This window comes from Leptidea sinapis, chromosome 12, assembly GCF_905404315.1.
Source record: "Leptidea sinapis chromosome 12, ilLepSina1.1, whole genome shotgun sequence".
Lineage (NCBI taxonomy): Eukaryota > Metazoa > Arthropoda > Insecta > Lepidoptera > Pieridae > Leptidea > Leptidea sinapis.
Genome location: NC_066276.1, coordinates 13,471,167 through 13,491,611, shown reverse-complemented (window position 1 = coordinate 13,491,611; position 20,445 = coordinate 13,471,167). Strand labels below are relative to the sequence as shown.

Sequence of the window (20,445 nt, the reverse complement as noted above, 5' to 3'; positions counted from 1 at the left end):
ATCCGCCTGAATACATGTGCCTTATAAAAGACGGTTGACACAGGGAACGCATATAAAAGGCATTTATTTTCTTAAAATAGCGCTTCGGAAACAAATGGCGCTCTGAGAGAGAAGAAGCGGCGTAAGAAACTCTCCGAGAATTCTTTTTTCGCGCTCTTAAAAACATGGAAGCATTTCTGACGCTTTAAAATAAAGCAACTAAAAGTATACCCTAGTGGACTGGGCTTACAAACTCCCATCCATTATACAATTGAATAGGCTGCAAATTATTGTTTCTTTTCTGATCTAGCATAAAACTAATGCTTTGTTCCTGCATTCTTTGAATTGATCCAACACAACCTTGGTTTCCAAATACTTATTCTGTAGGCGGTATGCATAGGTGGCGGTGATAAAGCGGAATACATATTTGCAATGTTGTTACTTAAAAATCTAAGCTAACTTTTTTATATTAGAGAGGAAACTCACATCACTCATCAGCAATAGGTACCAGCCGTCAGGAGATGCGTTGCCAAGATGGGAGTATACTCTAGACTTGAAAGTCCCCAGGTCGTATTGGTTTGGGAATACAGAGGCTAGTAAATGACTCCACAAAGTAGCTGTGTGAAGCTAGAAAACCTTAATCTAATAACATTTAACTAACCAAAGAGTTATATAGAGTATAATTCTGCTGACCAAATAGTATTTTTTAGTAGTTAATATTTCGATTTCTTGATTGCAGATATAAATAAACATATTCCTACAAAATGCATGATGATAGACTTTTATAAATAGGCAGGGGCGTGCATTTACTAGAAATTGAGGTAGGCACTGTGGTTCTTAGTAGTCGAAGTTGAGCTTTGGAATATCAAAAGATTGCTTACCGTAGGTTTTTAGTATCAGGCCTAAGGAAAAATTTTATGAGTGGGTTTTCAGAGTTTGGTTATAAAATAACGAAACCAAATTGAACTAAATTAACTTTAACACTAGTGCTATATTTATTTAGGTTCACAACAAGTTAGGCACTGCCTAATTGACTATATGATAAGCACGCCCACTTACACTTCGGGTAAGGAATCCAAAAAAATGGTTTAATTACTCTTTGCCTCAGCGGATACCTATTTGAAATAAAAAAACCGATCGGCAACGCATTGCAAAGTGATGCAATGCAGATCTAACTCCCGCCAATCCCAATCAGCATGTAGCCGGATTGTGAGCCTAAAGCCGGATTTAATCTTGTAATTATCAATCGATTCAGACTCCCAAAGTACGTGACTTAACACCAGGAAACAGGATGCATTGACAATTTTTAACTAGCTATCGCAATGCGTACATCCTGTTATGGTGTTGAGATGACACGTCAAAATATAACATAGATATCATGATGTCATCTAATGAGTAGTGTTCCTATAAAATATATAGAAGACTATCTCACCCGGCAAACGTCGTTTTGCCATATAAATTATTTTTAGATTTAGGCCGTTTCTTGGAGGACATTGCAACATTACTTTATCTTTCTAATATAAAAGAATTTTTTTCTAAAATAAACGTAGCCTAAGTTACTCCTTATTACATCAAATACCCGCCAATCGAAGTCGCGTCGAAATAGGTTCAGCCATTTCGGAGATTAGCCGGAACAAACAGACAGACAGACAAAAGTTGTAAAAAATGTTAATTTGGTGTATATATTCATATACATGTAGTATAAAACGGTTAATTCAATATTACAAACAGACACTCCAATTTTATTTATATGTATAGATAATGTTTGACTGTTTTTTTTAAATTTAAATGTACTATACTTTTACCATATATATATAGCCCAGTGGTCAGTGACCATGCTTACTGAACTGGAGGTCCTGGGTTCGAATCCCAGTAGATGCAAACATTTATATGATGAGTATGGATGTTTGTTTATAGATAGTAGGTACAGGCTATGCCTAGTTAAGGTAAAGATAATTTGTGTTAAAGTGTGTCAATATTATTATTGTTTTTATTATGATTTGTACCCACATTTAAGTAAGATTCAAATTTGTATACAGGTAATTGATTAATGCCCGGAAACGTTGTCCGTCACAATATTCAATAGCCAAAAAAAATGTTATTAGTTAAGAACACTTAAGCATCACTGTGTTTCGTAGTGAAGGGCGCCGTAGCTAGTGAAATAACTGGGCAAATGAGACTTGACATCTTATGTCTCAAGGTGACGAGCGCAGTTGTAGTGCCGCTCAGAATTTTTGGGTCTTTCATGAATCCTGAGCGGCACTGCATTATAGTGGGCATGGCGTATCAAGTACCACCAGCTGAACGTCGTGCTCGCCTTGTCTTTTATTTTCATAAAAAAATCAAGCACATGTAAGAAATTTATTTGCATAAACTGTTACTGCACAATACGCCCACGTAGGATAGAATATGTAGTGCATTTTCAGCCTAGCTTCACGCCAATACAAAGGATTTTATTGAGAAACTATAATATAGTAACTACAGTTGTTAGAAGGTAGCTTATTTATCGAGGGGAGAGAGATTCGAAAACATCCAGTCCCGGCGGCACGCGGCGTAGGTTCATGACAATCCCGCCAGTGGTAGGGGAGACACTGAAAACCTTTCGGATGATGCGTTATTTTCCCATAAAGAGTTGCCTTCTGTATCTCAACCTAAATACACTTATTTCGAGAGCCTCTTGAGTGGTCGAAGCTATTTGTTATTAGAACGACAGCCTTTAAAACAATATTGAGTTTGGCACATAGTTTTTATGTAAATTGTTACGCAGACCAGTATCGCAGTCTGTCAAAATATTCAATAACCATTTAAATAAAAACACATGTAGTAAATATTACATACATATATACATGTATAACTTATTGCCTGCATAAATGTGCCTCATAAAAGACGTTGGTACATCTTTCCAGTTTTCACATTAATTCAGTGGCTTACAGCCACTATAACCTTTAACCGGCTTTTACTACAAAATCGTAAAATACACAATTGTATAAAAACCGTGTTAAAACCCACTGGACACGCGGCGACCGAAATAATTACGGTCTTAATTAAGAATAATTTATCTTCCGAATCATAAATAACTTGTTTAATTTATTAGTACAACTGTGCACACTTTTATTTGTATGTACTCGCTACGCCGCGTGTGCTCGGCACTTGTCCGGAATTCGATTTTTTGCGAATTAAACATGTTTCATTATTGCTTTGAATGCGGCATTTACTTCGTGTGGTCCGAGATCGAAAGTATTATTAAATTACTTCAGACAGGCAGCATGATAAGATCATTGCGGAACCTTTATTTATGTATATTTTCATTGAAGCAATTTATCGATATCCCTTGATGGATGATTGCTAATTGGCAATGCCAACCGATTTATTAAACAACAACGGGCATTCCGTTTTCTTCCTTTTTATTTTTATGCATATGAATACTTAGGTATTGGTTAAAGTCAAATACGATTTAGTTTAAATGTTTTCATACGACAGATTTGGGTAATGGACCATGAAAATCAGCTTATTTAAATAACTCCATATACTGATGCTTTTAAGACGCAATTCAGGTATTCAAAATTTAGACGGGTGGAAAGCCAAATACAGAAGTCATTTAGGACCAAATATGTTATATATTTTTATTTATTGATTGTACCATTTTAATATTTCGTCATTGCTTACAGGTTCGCCGGTCTCTCAAATTACGTGGTCGCCGTAAAGATAAGGAGAAGCTACCCTCTGGGATCACAGCAGACTACACAGCATCGTTGTTTGCTCATCTAGAACATGATTCCAATTATTCCAACTATCCAGTTATAAACACTTCAGGATCAAATTCCAACTTAAGTGACGAAAATAACCAGTTAGTATACTCGACAAATCACACTTGGAATAAGAAGGAGGGTGTACTACAATCTGATAGCTCAGAAACATCGTTAAATTCGCTAAATAACCCTGCCAATAGTCCACGACAAGCAACAAATCTACCTCCTATTCCTCCCCGCCCACCGAAGCGAGGAATTCTTAAAGGCCCTCGACTAAGCAACACCAGCTCTAACTCCCAAGAAAGCAACGTGCAAAATACCGACACCGTTGATAACGTAAACGGCCAGGATCATAACGTTTTAGCGAGAAACACTCAACAGAATGAGAATATTCAGTATGGCTTACCGCCATCGAAAAGCACGTCGTCTAGTGATGATATGCAACAATTGCAGAATTTTACCAAAAAAGTTATTCATAGTCCCGTAGAAAATCAATATAAAAACTATAAGAACAATGCTAATCCAGCCATTACTAGGCAAGATGTGGATGAGACGCCAAAGACAAATGGTAATAGTTACATAGGTGTTACCTCTACCTCTCCAAGCGCTGACTCGTTAACCGATACAACTACGAATTCATCATTTGCAACACCTCCCTTTTCTACATCACCAGTGGGTGAATCACAAGGATTCCATCGATGGTCGAGAACAAGCACTTTTGATGATGTGTGTTTACCGTTACCGCCTTTGACTCCTTTGAGACTGCCTAAACCTAGAGTGCTAACTATTCCACGACAAAAAGCACCAAGAAATGATTTCGGTTTCAGTCTTAGGCGAGCTATGGTTCAAGAAAGGGTATTTTTTGGAGATTCCCGAGAAATATCGGGAAATAAAGAGTCGGTGTCGAATGGTGTAAACAGTAGCACTGGAATTGTTAGCAAATTGACGTATAAGGCTGTTATCTTGGCTGAGCCCGGTTCGTACCCTGGTGCTAGTGAAATGGGCTTGATGCCAGGAGACAAACTGATAGAAGTTAATGGGGTAAACGTTGAAGGGAAAAGTCGGGAGGAAGTTATTGATCTAATTAAAAGTAGTCAAGACGCTGTGACAATCAAGGTACGTTTACTGCTTAGTAAGTTAAAAAACTCATATTTCGTACTCCCTCTATTATCGTCAGGCGTGTGTTACTTTGTGCTTTAGGCACGAAAAGAGCTATTTATGTAAGCTTTGTTATACTGGTCTTCTGAACACTTTTCAGTACATTCCTGTTATGATCTAGGACTGTACACTAAGTATCCCGTTTAACCAACATTTCCATCCCTATTAGCTTATAACCGTCTTCCATCTTTTTTTTGACTCTACTATTTCAACACACTCATTTTCCAATAGCTGTTCCATCATTAAAGTTTAGGTATAAAAACTTGAAATTATCTTAAACTACCCACAGTATTGAATGTTGAACATTGGCAGGTGCAACCGATTGTTGAACTGTGTGAGCTGTCACGAAGGCGAGCTGCGGACGGAGGCGCCGAAGTTGACCTTTCTGATAGTCACGTCAGAGGAGGCACTCTCAGCAGGTCGGGCAGTCGAAGATTCACCAGCTCTCAGGTTAGTGGTGTTTAATGAAGACTGTCGATGACTGTCGAATTACGCGATTGTTCCGAAACTATTACAGATATCAATAAACTTTAAACTGTTATCGAAAGTACAGTAAACACCCCCATAGATCAGTACGGGATATTGCCCCATACAAAACACCCATAAATTTGTATGAGATAGAGTCTACGAGACATAATTTCCGTCTGGATAACGTCACCGTTCACATGTTAATAGCCACCCCATTTCAATCCATGTGTGTCTCTTACGGACGTTCCCACTATACTATCAACAGATAGAGATAAATTACTACCTTCTACTGTCCGTAATTAACTGTAAATAATCTGAACCTGTCCCAATTTACCCGATAAGTCTTTAATTAATAATAATTTAATTCTTATCATCAGTTCACTGTTGCAATTTCCATACAAACTTCTATCCCTGGTAACGTCGGATAAGGTGAGCTACCGTCGATAAGTGTATTGGGATAAAAAGTCAACGATAGTTACGATTTTTTATCTCAAGTAGGCCACAACCAGAGATGTTTTTTTTATGATAATAAGGGACGAGACGAGCAGGACGTTCAGCTGATGGTAATTGATACGCCCTGCCCATTACAATGTAGTGACGCTCAGGATTCTAGAAAAACCCAAAAATTCTGAGCGGCACTACAAGATATTAAGTCTCATTTGCCCAGTAATTTCAATAGCTGGCGCCGTTGTGGTACCCATAATCTAGCCGGCATCCTGTGCAAAGGTGCCTCCCACTGGTGAATGTGCATGAAGACTAACAAATCTTAGCAGAATTAATATTTAAGATAACTCATAGCATTTGGATAATTATGGATTTCTGCAAAGTACCGCATATTTTAATAAATTTTCATTTTATCTTTGTGAAGCTATTTTGAAGTCTGTTGACTACTTCCACTGGTAATATTGGGAATGGCCGTAAATGAATCATGTAAATTCAACAAATAAGCTCCGTCAATGGGCGAGCATGTATTTTATAATAACAGCTGTATCCAACCGGTTTCATTACTAGGTCATATGAGCAAAACATAATTGTATAATATATGTTATAATTTAGAACACTTTAAACACATTAAGAATTCAGTTAATAGCTTGGGCTATTTCGAGCATAACATTGTTGCACGATGAACAGTGATTAGTTGGTAAATTAGAGTAAAATCCACCCGGAGACGACAGTTACTGGTGATCACTTTATGTTAACAGTTACAAATATCTGACGAGCCCTGCTCGAGCAATTGGTCATGGGTTAGGTCTCCATTTAGGAAAAATATCAATTCCATTTTTAATTTAAATGGAGTCTTATGATATATAAAAGAGAAGAACACGATTCTGTTAAATTTAAAATGCAATTTACTAATGAGTGAATAAAACTCCATTTGTTAAATACTCTAATTAGAGAGATACTACTCTATCGTGTACTTATTTTAGTATTGCGGTCATATAACTGCATTTTTTGTTACACGTTGGTGCGCAGATATAACTTTATTGTACATACACTATTCGGGTCTTACATAAACAATTTCATAGAAAATCATACATTCCTGACTATTTATAATTATTGTATCATCAATGCTTTTTAGTATATTTAACACTCAAATTAATTGATCCAATCATAAACGTGACAAAATAAACTATAAATATTGACACGGTTGTAGCATCTTTGTCCGTTTTTCAAAACCCTAAGTACCTACTAACTTGTGCGACTAAACATACAAACTTCTTACGGCCGTTTTCAATAACCTATCTATCCTTAGTTTAACTTACTAGACGTAGACAAATCTATTATTTGACGCTTACTTACATTTCAATAACCTATTGACAGATAGCATTAGACTATAACTATATTGGACATAACTATGGATAGATAAGATCTTGTCATTAAACGGTGACAGCAATGTATCCGTAACGGCCGTTCCCAATATACTATCTACAGATAGAGATAAATTGAAAAATAATTGCAATTTCCATACTAAGTTTACGGATAAGGTGAGTTACCGTCGATAAGTTTATTGGGACAGAAAAGACGATTTTTATCTCAAGTAAGAGATAGACTGAATATTAGGAACGGCCGTAAGTTAAACTAAGGGTAGATAGATTATCGAAAACGGCCATAAATCAGCAAACAGTTTTGGTCAAGTTGTCCTGAGACATAGGCCTCCTTTAGTCTCTTCGTCTCATCTTTGTCGCGAGCTAACCTTATCCATCCTTTTGGCAGTTCATCTAACATAGCCCACCTCTTGATTTGACGTCCTTTCTGTCTTTTTCCATTTCTTGGGTACCGTTTCATCACGTCTTTAGTACATTTTCTCTATTTGTTCTCAGTACCGTGACCAGGCTTGTTCCATTTTAATTGAAATGAAACATAATCATTAATGTAACCATAATAGCTAATTAAATGTACGTAATTAAACGAATTTGATTCTTATTGCGCATGTATTAAGCACATAATATATAAAAGTAAACAAGTCGACTATCAATTAATAGATTGCTTGGATTGTGAAAAACAGTTTTCGTTGACATAGTTTAAGAAATAAATTAGCTTCGCAAGCGGAGTGACTATGACGTTGACGTGCCTCTATTTGAGGTTTTTATTTTTATACTAGCTCCTGCTTTCTACTTTTCCGCGTTATATTTCAACCTTTAACCTGATTTGGTAGTTATTATTGAAATCGTTTCTATGTACAAAATATGATAGACATATAATTCTAGAGTTTATTTCACTTGACTGGTCAAAAATGGAGAAATATTCGTTTCTCACAAAAGGCATGATTTTAATGATGTTTCTATACCTTACTTTGATATTTTTTTATTCCGTGTATAAACTTGCCAGCTTCTGTATCTAAACTCTAATCTAAATTTACTCGGCGGCTTAGGCGTGAAATGGAATAGTTTATCACCTTTTTATAGAAATTTGTAATATTCAGCCTAGTTAAACTCTGTAAGAAAACAGCGATGCACTCGATTGTATGAAACGTGCAGTCATTGATAGATTAACAGATGACGGTAATAATCTTGTAAAAAATGGAGATAGCCGAAATCGACTACGTTTTAAGCGACTATTCGTTTTCAAACTTAGCCGGATTGTACTTCGTCGCGATATTGTAATTACTATTTCAAATGACTGCACGTTTCACCTCTTATTACGTAGTTAATTATTAATGTTGAAAAAGCGATTAAAAAGCAAATAAAAGCTTCAAATTCGTTACGTTATTAAAAGTTATCTTTTCAGTTCTATCAATTTATTTATTAATAAGCTCGTGTAAGCCCTCAAAGTAAATAATGGATTTACGACCGCAATAAGATGGATCTGGCGAATTAGTTTTGTCAGTGAAGTAATTGAAATATATTGATCTGTTATCCCCTGGTCTAGCGAGGGAAGCTCATCCGGGGAATATAATGGGGGTCATGACTAATGGAAGATGTTACAAGAATAGTGAATGTGGTTACTGGCGGTTTGTCACGAGCTTTGTTTTCTCAAATAGGTACATTTTTGAGTAGATATTTGTAGAAATAACATAAAATTTCAAACTTTCATACCCAGTTTTGGCCCAGTCTCTACAGAGCTAAGAGGGATGTAGGCCTGCTGGAAGTATTGTCCCACTCTATTGATGCCCCAGTTTCTCTCAAAGACAATTTGTTTTTGCCTTCCAGATGCCCGTGGAATTTGTCAATCGCTCGAGATGCTACCTAGTATCACGATAAGTCGAGGCATTAAGAGGATTGTTGTCTAAAAGCGGAGATATTTATTTATTTATTGTCCAATTAGCACGGCAGTGCAACTTATACTAATTAGACGAAACACAAAAAGGAATATTAAAGAATAATTGAATAAATTATACAATTTCAATGCTCTCCGCGTACCTTAGTAGTTCAGAAATTAGGGAAGACCACTCATCATTGAATGGGTCCCGTTGAGCATTCATGTCCAAGAGCGCGTTGGGCCTCGGGCAACGGTGCGATGAAGCAGGATTTTTAGTGGGCGATAGATTATCATAATATAGATAAGACAAATGACAAATTTATGAAAAAAAATATTATTACCTACAAATTACAACCTACAGTTCATACTTACTTGAGTTTTGAGACTGAAATGTATAAGAAGGAACACAATGTTTTGGTTCTCGTATTTGCATACAGACGTTCTTCTGTCACTTATTTTGATTAGCAATGCTTTGTTGTCGTCTCTCACGGTTTACGAGTTGTGTTCTGTGGAGTGAGTAGTTACGAGTAGTCTGCCGTTACCCGAGTGCCTTGTTAACGATGTCGCTTACACCCCCGTGTAAATGGAAATATAGTTTTATTTTGAAAGCCAAATAAAAATTATTCACATAAGCGGATTCGACTCGTGATCTATACATACATATAAATAAAATTGGAGTGTCTGTTTGTAATATTGAAATAACCGCTTTTTACTACATGTATATGAATATATACGGTAACTACACCAAAGTAACATTTAAAATATTTTTGTCTGTGTGTCTCTCTGTTTGTTCCGGCTAATTTCTGAAATGGTTGAACCGATTTTGACGGGACTTTTATTGGAAGGTAGCTGATGTAATAAGGAGTAACTTAGGCTACGTTTATTTTAGAAGAATTCTTTTATTTTAGATAAATGAAGTAATGTTGCAATGTCCAAGAAACGGTCTAACTCTAAAATTAATTTATATGGCAAAACAACGTTTGCCAGGTCAACTTGTTATAAATATTTCACTTAAATTACTGAATCTACCAGGCACGTAGGGCTCTTTTGGCATACCAATGGTGTAAAAGCAATTAAATTTAACAAAACTCACGACAATGTTATACAAGTACTTATAATAAAAATGAGCTTGTTAAAAAACCACCACGACTTGCTATTAAAATTGAATAACTAACCCTTCATAAGTTAATTATTATTATTATTGAAAAGGAGGACAAACGCGCGTACGGGTCACCTGGTGTTAAGTGATCACCGCCACCCACATTATCTTGCAACACCAGAGGAATCACAGGAGCGTTGCCGGCCTTTAAGGAAGGTGTACGCGCTTTTTTTGAAGGTACCCATGTCGTATCGTCCCGGAAAATGACTAAATGACTTTGTTATAATAATTTTAAACATAGTAGTCTTTGATTAACGCATGGGTTACACATTTAAATAAAACACTTTTTAAAGCATTAAAACGCGTGTAATTATCCCCTTGAAAATGAGATCTGGGAAGGTCTTGAAACGTCGGGTTAACTGAAATGATAACAAAAATGTTACTTTTACGCATAAATCTAATGTTTAACATTACAAGGTTACAATTACACGCGTTTACATCCTTTCAAAAATGTTTTATTTAAAGGCCTCCTACATCCATAATTTATAAAAATCATAATTTTAATTTTCAGCTGTATTTAAAAATCTGTCAGTAGGTACAATCACTAAAGAAAATCTTTAGATGAATCAATGCATTCTGCAATAAAATATACTTGATAAACACTGTTAAGAAAATGGCACAGTTAAAAAAATATTATAATACAAAACATATCAAAATTTTATATATCAATCCCGTATGCTCGTTTGTCCTCCTCTTCCTCCGTCGCGTCTGTCTGTCGGTCCGTTCGCGATAAACTCTAAAATCTACTGCACCGATTTTCATGCTGTTTTCACCAACGGATAGTGTTGTTCTCGAGAAAGGTTTTAGTGTATAGTTTATGTTTTTGTATACATTAACAATATTTTTTTAAATTAAAAGTAAGCCTTCTGGGAGCTTTCATTGAAAGCGCTCGCTGTCCGGAACTCGGAGTTATAACAAAATAATGCATGGTGGAATTGTGTATCTTATATAGATCTACAGTAAAATCCGGGATAGGGATCAATTCTTTAAAAAAATGGCAATACGTTTTTATTTCATTTTTTAACACATTAACTTAGATTACACTTTTCGGATGGTTTTAAAGTTTAGAGTCTAATTAAATCAACAGTTATAACATGCATTTCCTCGACAAATGAGTTGATGCGATTTTAAGTTCTCTTTCCTGAAATTGGCTAAAACTGAAATGCGAACATATTAGCGATCCCACCCCACGTCTAGACTCGCAACGTCTTCGTTTCACCCCTTTTACGACCCCCGCCCTCCTACAAATCCCTCCCATTGATTTAACTGCGCGCCCGTGAAAATCATATGTCTATTCAGGCAATCTTTTTGAAATGGGTGGTAGTTTTTGAAAAATATTTGAATATTCATGATGTATTCGGAAATTGGGCAGTTGTTATCCAAATTTTGATTTGAGATTTCTTTAGTGTTAATTCCGCCAATATTTGTCTTTAAACAATTCGACACGTGTTTCGCCTCTACACGAGGCATCCTCAGGTGTTGACTCGCCCAAATCTGGCACGAGACAAAGTCAAAGTTGTTATGTTATATTAATTTGGGAATAGTATGTAAAATGAAACAATACTTCCTATTTATATTTAAGAACGAGTAACTAAAATGAATTGGTAACTGATTTTTTTTCCAAATTCTTGCGTATATTAAATTTCCACAGTCAATACTTGTAGCAATGCTGTATAAGTAATGCGAAATATTATATTGGTCTGGGGTAGTATATACCACCGTCTTGTAATGAAATATTCTCACAGCTGTAGAACAGTCAAACTGTGCATCAAAAATTTATATCATACTAGCTTTTACTCGCGACTTCGTCCGCGTAAAATAATTACTTTGGGCTACATAATAATTTTTTAGGATACTTTTCAAATGTGTATTACATACACAAACTGCTCTTTCCGCTGCTGATGCTTCTATCATACAGCGGATATCCCTTGCCATTGTGGACAGTCTCTTTAAAAGTATCTCCCTGCGAACTTTTCTCCTATTTCATCCCCATGTACTTGTAGGTCAAAGTTTCAAAAATGCTATATAATCAAGTGCCTAGTTTAGAAAGTTTCATGGTTTTATCTCCAAAAATGATGAATACAAACTTCCTACTCTATTTCAACCACTCCCATTTATTTTTCGCCATTGAAGGTAGCCTATGTCCTTTTTCAAGCTCTAGTCTATCTCTGTATTAAATTTCATCAAAAACTGTTCAGTGATTTAGCTGTGAAAGGATAATAAACAAACTTACATTGACATTTATAATATTAGTAGGGATTTGAAATTTAAAAATATTAATGGTCACAAATGAAATAAAAAACTATCATATCACTCAAGTTGGATCAGACTGCATACAGTGTGCAAAATTTGAGATTGGTCCATCTCTGACAAACAATATGACACAATTTTTTTTTCCATACAAAGATATAATCATTGTACTAGATGGTAAATGAACTAATTTATTACAAGGCAATAAAAGTAAATCACTAAATGACATATTTCTGTGATTATCTAATGAGTTTCCTTACAAAAATATGATATGGGTACCATCCATACTAAAAAGGCTGGCAACACTCCTGTTACTCGTATCTTTGGTGTTGCAAGACAATGTGGGAGGTGGTGATCATTTGATATCATTCACATATACACTTGTTAGTCCCCGTCCTTAAAATAGAAATTTGTCTGTTTTGTAGCACTTGAATCACACAATATGGTTATTGGAATAATAAAAGATAAAATTCATCTGTGCGAGAGTAGTCTTCAAATAAAATTCTATATAATTTTCATGTTTATATTTATTATCAATGTGTAAATGACACAGTCTTGAGTTATTTTTATTATTATAAACAAATAATAATTAATATTTAATTCTCATATTATGTACACAACTAATAGTTTTTGTATTAGCAGGCTGTGTATAACATACAGTAAAACTATCACTAACTCATACTATGTATGGTTACGATATATTAACAATTATAACCACTAATATTAATCTTGATTATTCTTCTCAAAACTCTGCATTTCATATTTAGCAATGACATTACAAACCTCCATTTTTACCTTTGGTATTAAACTTGGTTTTAATTTCTTAACACTTGCAGCCATACTTCTGAAGAAGACATCTATTTCATTTGTGTTTTCCTTTAGCATTCGCTCTATTAATTTATCAATAGTCTGAGATCTTTGTTCAGGGGTTTTTGGTTCCTCTACATAGCTTATTAGTTTTGGCTGGTTTGTCATAATGGGTTTTGGTAATATCTTAATTGGTGTAATATTTCTAGGCAATGGCACTGACTTTTTTCTGCCGGCAGTTTTCCTTCCAATTTTCTTAGGTGGCTCTAATTTTATATCCGTTTTAGGTAGGAGTTTAATAAATGTTTGATTTTCTTGTGTCTGTTTAGGTCCATCAATAAGCGTTATCTGTAATATATGACCCAAAGTTAGAATACAATAAAATATATATATGAATACCTAATAATGTATTTGGACAGAGTTATCAGATCATTGTTATCATATTATGTAATTGTTCAAAGTTATTAGTACTTTTTTAAGAAATTATATGTATTTATATTTATATTAGAAAGTTGATAATATTGATAGTGTTTCAACACAGCCATGGGTATTCATTTATTCATTCTCTATTTGTAAAACTTCTCATAATAATGTACGTATATGACTATGTCATTTATATGACTCATAAGCCTGATACTTATGAATATTGGTATTAGAATATAAACTGTTTATAATTATAAATTCCATAATGTTAGCCACATATATATATTAAAAAAAATCTTATTCATAAAAAGAAAAGTTATTCACCTCATAGTATTCACCATTGTCAGTTATCACCTCTTCTTCTATCATATCTCTGCCTTCCATATTGGGTGCCTCTGGTGTCACTGTCTTAATCACCATCTCACTAGTGTCATTAGCAGAGCATTCATTTGGAACACTGTCCAGAAATTGAAGATTTTCAAAAAGACTTATTTTAGTTTTGTGCATTGCACCCATGCGCTTGCTTCTCATGTAACTGTCCCGTAGACCTCTCCAGCGTTTCTTACATTCTTCAACTTAAAATTTATAAAACATAAATAAATAATTATAATTTATTTAAATAATACATAATATATTATTTGAAATAAGTATCTGCAATATGTTTCATTGTAAGTATAATATAGTCATAACTACTTATGCAATTTTCAAAAGATTTTAGGAAAAACTACTAAACTTAACAATATAAGATTGAGTAAGCATGTATATTTCATTAAAAGTTATAAATATACAATAAATTATGTATATCAAGGAGCAATTTTTATTGATACATTATAATTAATGTGTCTTATCAAAGAACCTACTAGTTTTCTACGTACCAAAATTGTAGTAAACATGCTATTACTGTGAGCAGATTTATTCTGCATTCGATACAATATAAATAGCTTGTGCTGAACAATTTTAAAATTTATGCTTAAAATATCACAAGTGAATAAAGTTTCTTGAATCTTGTTTGGCTTGAGTTGAGCTATTGAGTTGAGTATTCAATAATTTCAAATTTAATTGTCATTTGGAAAGTTTTGCGGTCGTGATGTGCAGCAGGGTTTAACCAATCGAAATACGTCTTACCTGGTTTCATCAAAACTTTGGCGATCTCTTGCCATGTTGATTCTCGACCCAAAATATTTTTCCTTGATGGATCTAATAAGTTGTATAAATGTGAATGAGGTTTCACAAGCTGCACAAGGTTTTCGTCTTCTTCAGTGGTCCATCCTATTGCGTATAATGGCATTTGATGAAGATATTGCACACGTTTGCGTTGAAAACAAAATGTCGCCACTCGCCAACCTATCACAAGCGCAACAATCGCGCTGCGCAACACGACGTCACAAGTCACATTACATTCCTTTGAATTCTATGGCAGCTGATTGGCGGTAACAAATCTAAACTCAGCGCCACCTATAAACAGTGTTGATAATTGAATGCGATATAAAATTAAAGTGTCTATCCGACCATAGATGCCGTTGTTTGTGAGTTATTTTATAGTTTATCTATTTGAAATAAGATGGCGCAGTTTTTGTCTTGGTATTACAGGCTCTGCGAGTATGATTTTTATTTAATGATAACAACTTTATATGACTTAATGTGTTTTTTTAGAGTACTTAAGCACTTACTTATTGATTGTTTTGTTATGTGGAAGAGAAGAACAAACGAGCGTAGGCGTTCTACGCGTTCCCTCATGTAAAGTGATCACCGCTGCTTACATTCTCTTGTAAGTTGTAACACCAGAGAAATCACAGGAGTATTGTCGGCCTTTATGAAAGGTGTACGCGATTTTTGAAAGGTTCCACTGTCGTAGGTATCGTCCTGGACACACCGCACAAGGAAGCTAATTCCACAACTTCGTTCTACGTGGAAGAACCTTCCTTGAAAACCGCACTGTGGAGGAAGGTGGTGGGAATAATAATAATATTGAAACACTTTTACACAAATTATCTTGCTCTAAACTAGGCATAGCCTGTACTATGTACTACGGTACCTGACAACGATATATTTAATACAACTTAAACATACATTAAATACATCTAAACATCCATGACTCGGTAACAAACATCCATATAAATGAATGCACCTACCGGGATTCGAACCCGGGACCTGTCGGGAATGAAAAATAAATGTCCTTATTTGTGATGGGTCGTGCGAAGCTGGAATTCGGCGGCAGGAGTCAGGTCAAACAGCTCTTTAGAGAAGTCCGCGTGATAGATGCGAGTAAAGACACACAAAGAAGCGATGTCCGATGTACGATCTAGCGGTTCACAGAGTACTAGATCTCCGACAATTCGAGCAGCTGTTCGTTGCACGCGGTCAAATTTTTCGGGTGATTCTGGAGTGCGCCAGACCAGAAATGACAACAATACTCGATATGTGTCCGGCTTCTTCGAAGACCATTTGGATATGCCCTCCAGATGACGGCGGAATTGGCAATTGCTCGAGATTTCGAGAGCCAGTATGCCGACACTAAGCGAGGCATTAAGGGAAGTGTTGTCTGGGGGTTAAATTGGAAGGTTCATTTTTCGCTAATCTGCGACCTTCTTAAACGAGAGCTCGATAGATTTTTTTTAAATTTAAATTCAAATTTTTTATTCAAAATAGGTTAAGATTCGTAAAAGTATGCCGACCTGAGAAGAACGGGCGCAAGAAACTCAGGGGGCTTCTTTTTTTTCATGTAAAATATGGTTATGAAGTAGTATCCTACAATTAACCTTATTAATTAATAGCCGGACGGCGGTCGCTCCATTCCCAATTTGTGGTATCATTAAGAAAGTTTATGTTATAATAAAAATTATCACACAAACGTATTTTAACCATTCTTTTGTTGGGTCTTGTTGTGAAAGCATATACCCCACAAAAAATACTAACGGCTGTTTTCAATAACCTATCTATCCTTAGTTTAACCTACTAGAGGTAGGCAATCTATCCTTCTAGGCTTACTATCATTTCAATAACCGATTGACAGATAGCATTGGACTATAACTATGGATAGATAAGATCTTGTCATTAAACGGTGACAGCAATGTATCCGTAAGTTAAACTAAGGATAGATAGGTTATTGAAAACGGCCGTAAGTCGACTTAGCCGAGTAGAAGGCATTATAAGTTTGTGTATTCCTGGTGTTTACATTATGGTTACAACAGTTTCTAGCAAATTCACTTTTGTGCCTATGTACATACATAACATTATCAAGAATATTATATTAAATCAGTTTTCCAAATAGGATAACATTTAGGGCTTTAGTACATAATATAATAATAGACATATTTCAGTCCACTAGATAAAGTGGACGATCAATTAAACTTAAAAATGTTACTTTAGGCGAATTTACCAATAGTAAGAGGAGCATCAAAGAAATTATTTAGATTTTTTTTGATATGGCTAAATACGTTTTGGCGCATCTGAAGGAAAGTTAAAAACCGCCGCAATTCCAGAGGTGTGGGAGTAAGAGTGAGATCAGGCTTATTGATTGAAGGTATAGACCTCATCCTCTTGGACAGAACTGTTAAGCTACATTTTTTTAAGACAGGGGTGAGGCGAGCAGGACGTTCAGTTGATGGCAATTGGTACGCCCTGTCAATTACAATGCAGAGCCTCTCAGGATTCTTGAAAAACCCAAAAACTCTGAGCGGCACTACAATAATTGCGCTCCTCACCTTGAGACATAAGATGTCAAGTCTCATTGGCCCAGTAATTTCACTAGCTACGACGCCCTTCAGACCGAAACACAATAATGCTAACACATTACTGCTTCACGGCAGAAATAGGCGCCGTTGTGTTACCTATATTCCAGCCGGCATCCTGTGCAAAGGAGCCTCCCACTGGTGATGCCACATGCAATAAATGTTACTATCAACTAATCTAAGAGCTCATTAATTAGACTCGTAGGTGCTCTTTGTAAGAACAGCCTTAAATACCTGTTATCGTAACGTAAAAGCCCGTTTCATAAGTTTGAGTGAAGCAAGTGTTTGGCAATATGTGATAAGATAAAGCGACAGACTTTGCTTGTTTTTACGTGTTTGTCTGCACTTTCTACGGTCAATATTGATGTTCTGATTTTTTAGAGTCACGTACCGAACACGTTCAAACGCGGCATCTGCTAGCACAGTTATAAAAAAGCATTCAATTTCTCAAAATTGATTCCTTTAGAATTCTTTTTCATGTCATTTCTAATATACTAGATACTACTACCGCTTCGTAAACAAATGGCGCTCTGTGAGAGCAGAAGCGGCGCAAGAAACTCTAACAGCATTCTTTTTTTGCGCTCTTATTAATGAAATATACAATATTGTACTGTGATTGCTATTGAAATAAAATAATCATAACCTAGTCCCAGGCTGTCGGATCACTTAGATATTCAGCTGTGGAGTACGACAAATGCCTGAACAGTGACTGGGACTTAATAATAAAAGTGTATATATTTACCCTTAAAGCTATTATGTATCTTATGAAGCCCACTACAATTAGTTACAAGCAATGTAGACTCTATTACTGTGAACTTCTGTGTGTACTAGCAATGAAGATGTGTATGCCACAGTTTGTCATATAGGTATATGAATGGTGGTATCATTACCTAGATACCTATATCAAAGTATCCGATATGTTAACAGATAAACAAAAAGAAAACTAGTGTCGGACAGCAGTCTATGTAAACCGTAAAGGGTTTAGCGAACTGCTGTTACATAAAAAAATTGTCGCACAAATAAAATTAGAAAACAGAATTTTTACAAACGATGCGGGACTCGAACCCGCTAACTCTCGCGTTCCCTGCTTCTTCCAGCTCAGCCAACCGTTCGAGTGACGTATCGTTGATAAATCTTGTATGCTTTGTTCAACTCTCAGGTTGTGGCTTCATCTACAGGATCTAGTTTAACTTTATTGATCTGATCTCACTTCTGGGTTTAATTACACAATTGTCAAATTTTTTTGTATAATTAATCCCAGAAGTGAGGGTTACCACTTTAAAACATAACAAATTGTTTAAAAAACGTCGGTTCGTGATTCCCAGAGATTTGGCCTGACGTCACCTGTTTTCCCCCAAACATCCCCTTGTAGTATATTTCTTTAAAATAGAGCCATTTTATACATGAAATATAAATGTTTACTAGATTTTTCTCATTTAATATATAAAAAAATTGAGGGAAATTTTAGCCTAGTTGTATATATATAGGATAGCCTGCGATATTCAATATCAGTTGAGAGTTTTATTTGAAAAAAAAAAGAGCAAGTAATACCTAATGTACGACAGAGAAGCATTTCTCGAATTTTCCGCCAAGTTGTTTCCATGTTAATCCTGAGCGGCACTGCATTGTAATGGGCAGGGCGTATCAATTACCATCAGCTGAACGTCCTGCTCGTCTTGTGCCTTATTTTCATAATAAAAAACAACTTCTTTAATACTTTGACTGTCGAGTGGTATAATAAAATTTTGGATGTGGATGATAGTTACATGTAGCTACTCGTACAACACCAAACTGTATACATATTATATACTAACTGACCCGGCAAACGTTGTTTTGCCATATAAAGTATCATTCACGCGATAGTTTTATAAGTAATAAAATATTGCCTATATTATAGCGTGTACATCATTTTGTTCTATTGTTAATAGTTTTTGCAGCGCACGCAAAAATAGGTTTTCGATTTTACACCTTGTGTTACAAAATAGCAATTTTATTACGGATCCCTAATTTTGAAAAAAAAACATAGCCTATAGCCTTCCTCGATAAATGGACTACCCAACACTGAAAGAATCATTCAAATCGGACCAGTAGTACCAGAGATTAGCGCGTTCAAACAAACAAACAAACAAACAAACACTGCAGCTTTATAATATTAGTATAGATATTGTTATCATCACTGCGTTACGTTAAAACAAAAGTTATGCTAAACACAATAATATACTTTTCAGCTTAACTAATCAGATATATCATCATGTCACAGGTGCCTGTACCTTTGCAACAAGTATATAAATATCGTCAAATTTCCCAACACCAATGTAGGTAATTAATTTCAATGTTTGCTCGTAACTAATGAGATGGGCCACACAGCGTCGGTTTTCGCCTTTGAAGATAACATTCCTATTCATCTTTTGATGCTATTCTTGTGCAATGCTTATTATTGATATATTTTGTGTATCGATAAAGCTTCACACTAGAGGCTTAAGTATGAAACTGCCGTTTTGGCGTATTGGCTACTTCAGATCCAAATAATACCAACTTTTACCAGTGGGAGGCTCCCTTGCACAGGAAGCCGGCTAGATTATGGGTACCACAACGGCGCCTATTTCTACCGTGAAGCAGTAATGTGTAAACATTACTGTGTGTCAGTCTGAAGGGCGACATCATATGTCTCAAGGTGACGAGCGTAAATGTAGTGCCGCTCATAATAAAATAATTTGGGTTTTTCAAAAATCCTGAACACTGCATTGTAATGGGTGGGCACATTAATTACAATCAGCTGAACGTCCTGCTCGTTTCGTCCCTTATTTTCAAAAAAAAACTTGATGCGAGGTTTTCGATTGAAATTAAATAATTCACAATACAGCTAGAACATTCTAGATTGAAGCAATGTACGGCGTGGATTCAATTTGGAACATTTTTTTTATGATAATAAGGGACGAGACGAGCAGGACGTTCAGCTGATGGTAATTGATACGCCATGCCCATTACAATGCAGTGCCGCTCAGGATTCTCAAAGAACCCT

General features: G+C 35.5%; 2 protein-coding genes across 2 annotated transcripts in view; one reads left to right on the top strand and one right to left on the bottom strand.

Moving 5' to 3' along the window:
• Positions 1-20,445, top strand: part of LOC126967082 (kinesin-related protein 12-like) — a 97,346-nt gene that overhangs the window by 40,380 nt on the left and 36,521 nt on the right. The window contains exons 3-4 of the mRNA XM_050811461.1: positions 3,648-4,844; positions 5,199-5,336. Coding sequence (XP_050667418.1) covers positions 3,648-4,844; positions 5,199-5,336 — 1,335 coding nt within the window. The remainder of the gene's footprint in view (positions 1-3,647; positions 4,845-5,198; positions 5,337-20,445) is intronic.
• LOC126967101 (uncharacterized) lies at positions 12,965-15,068 on the bottom strand. The gene is made up of 3 exons (XM_050811493.1): positions 14,818-15,068; positions 14,017-14,267; positions 12,965-13,617 (listed from the first exon to the last, which is right to left on the bottom strand). Exons 1-3 carry the CDS (start codon positions 14,978-14,980, stop codon positions 13,186-13,188), a joined length of 846 nt encoding a protein of 281 aa, XP_050667450.1. The 5' UTR covers positions 14,981-15,068; the 3' UTR covers positions 12,965-13,185.

Excerpts from the sequence above, each read along its gene's own strand:
- LOC126967101 (XM_050811493.1), bottom strand. The coding sequence starts at position 14,980 with ATGCCATTATACGCAATAGGATGGACCACTGAAGAAGACGAAAACCTT. Across the intron at positions 14,268-14,817 it reads CAAAGTTTTGATGAAACCAG|TTGAAGAATGTAAGAAACGC; the intron begins GTAAGACGTATT and ends ATAAATTTTAAG. Across the intron at positions 13,618-14,016 it reads ACAATGGTGAATACTATGAG|ATAACGCTTATTGATGGACC; the intron begins GTGAATAACTTT and ends CATATATTACAG.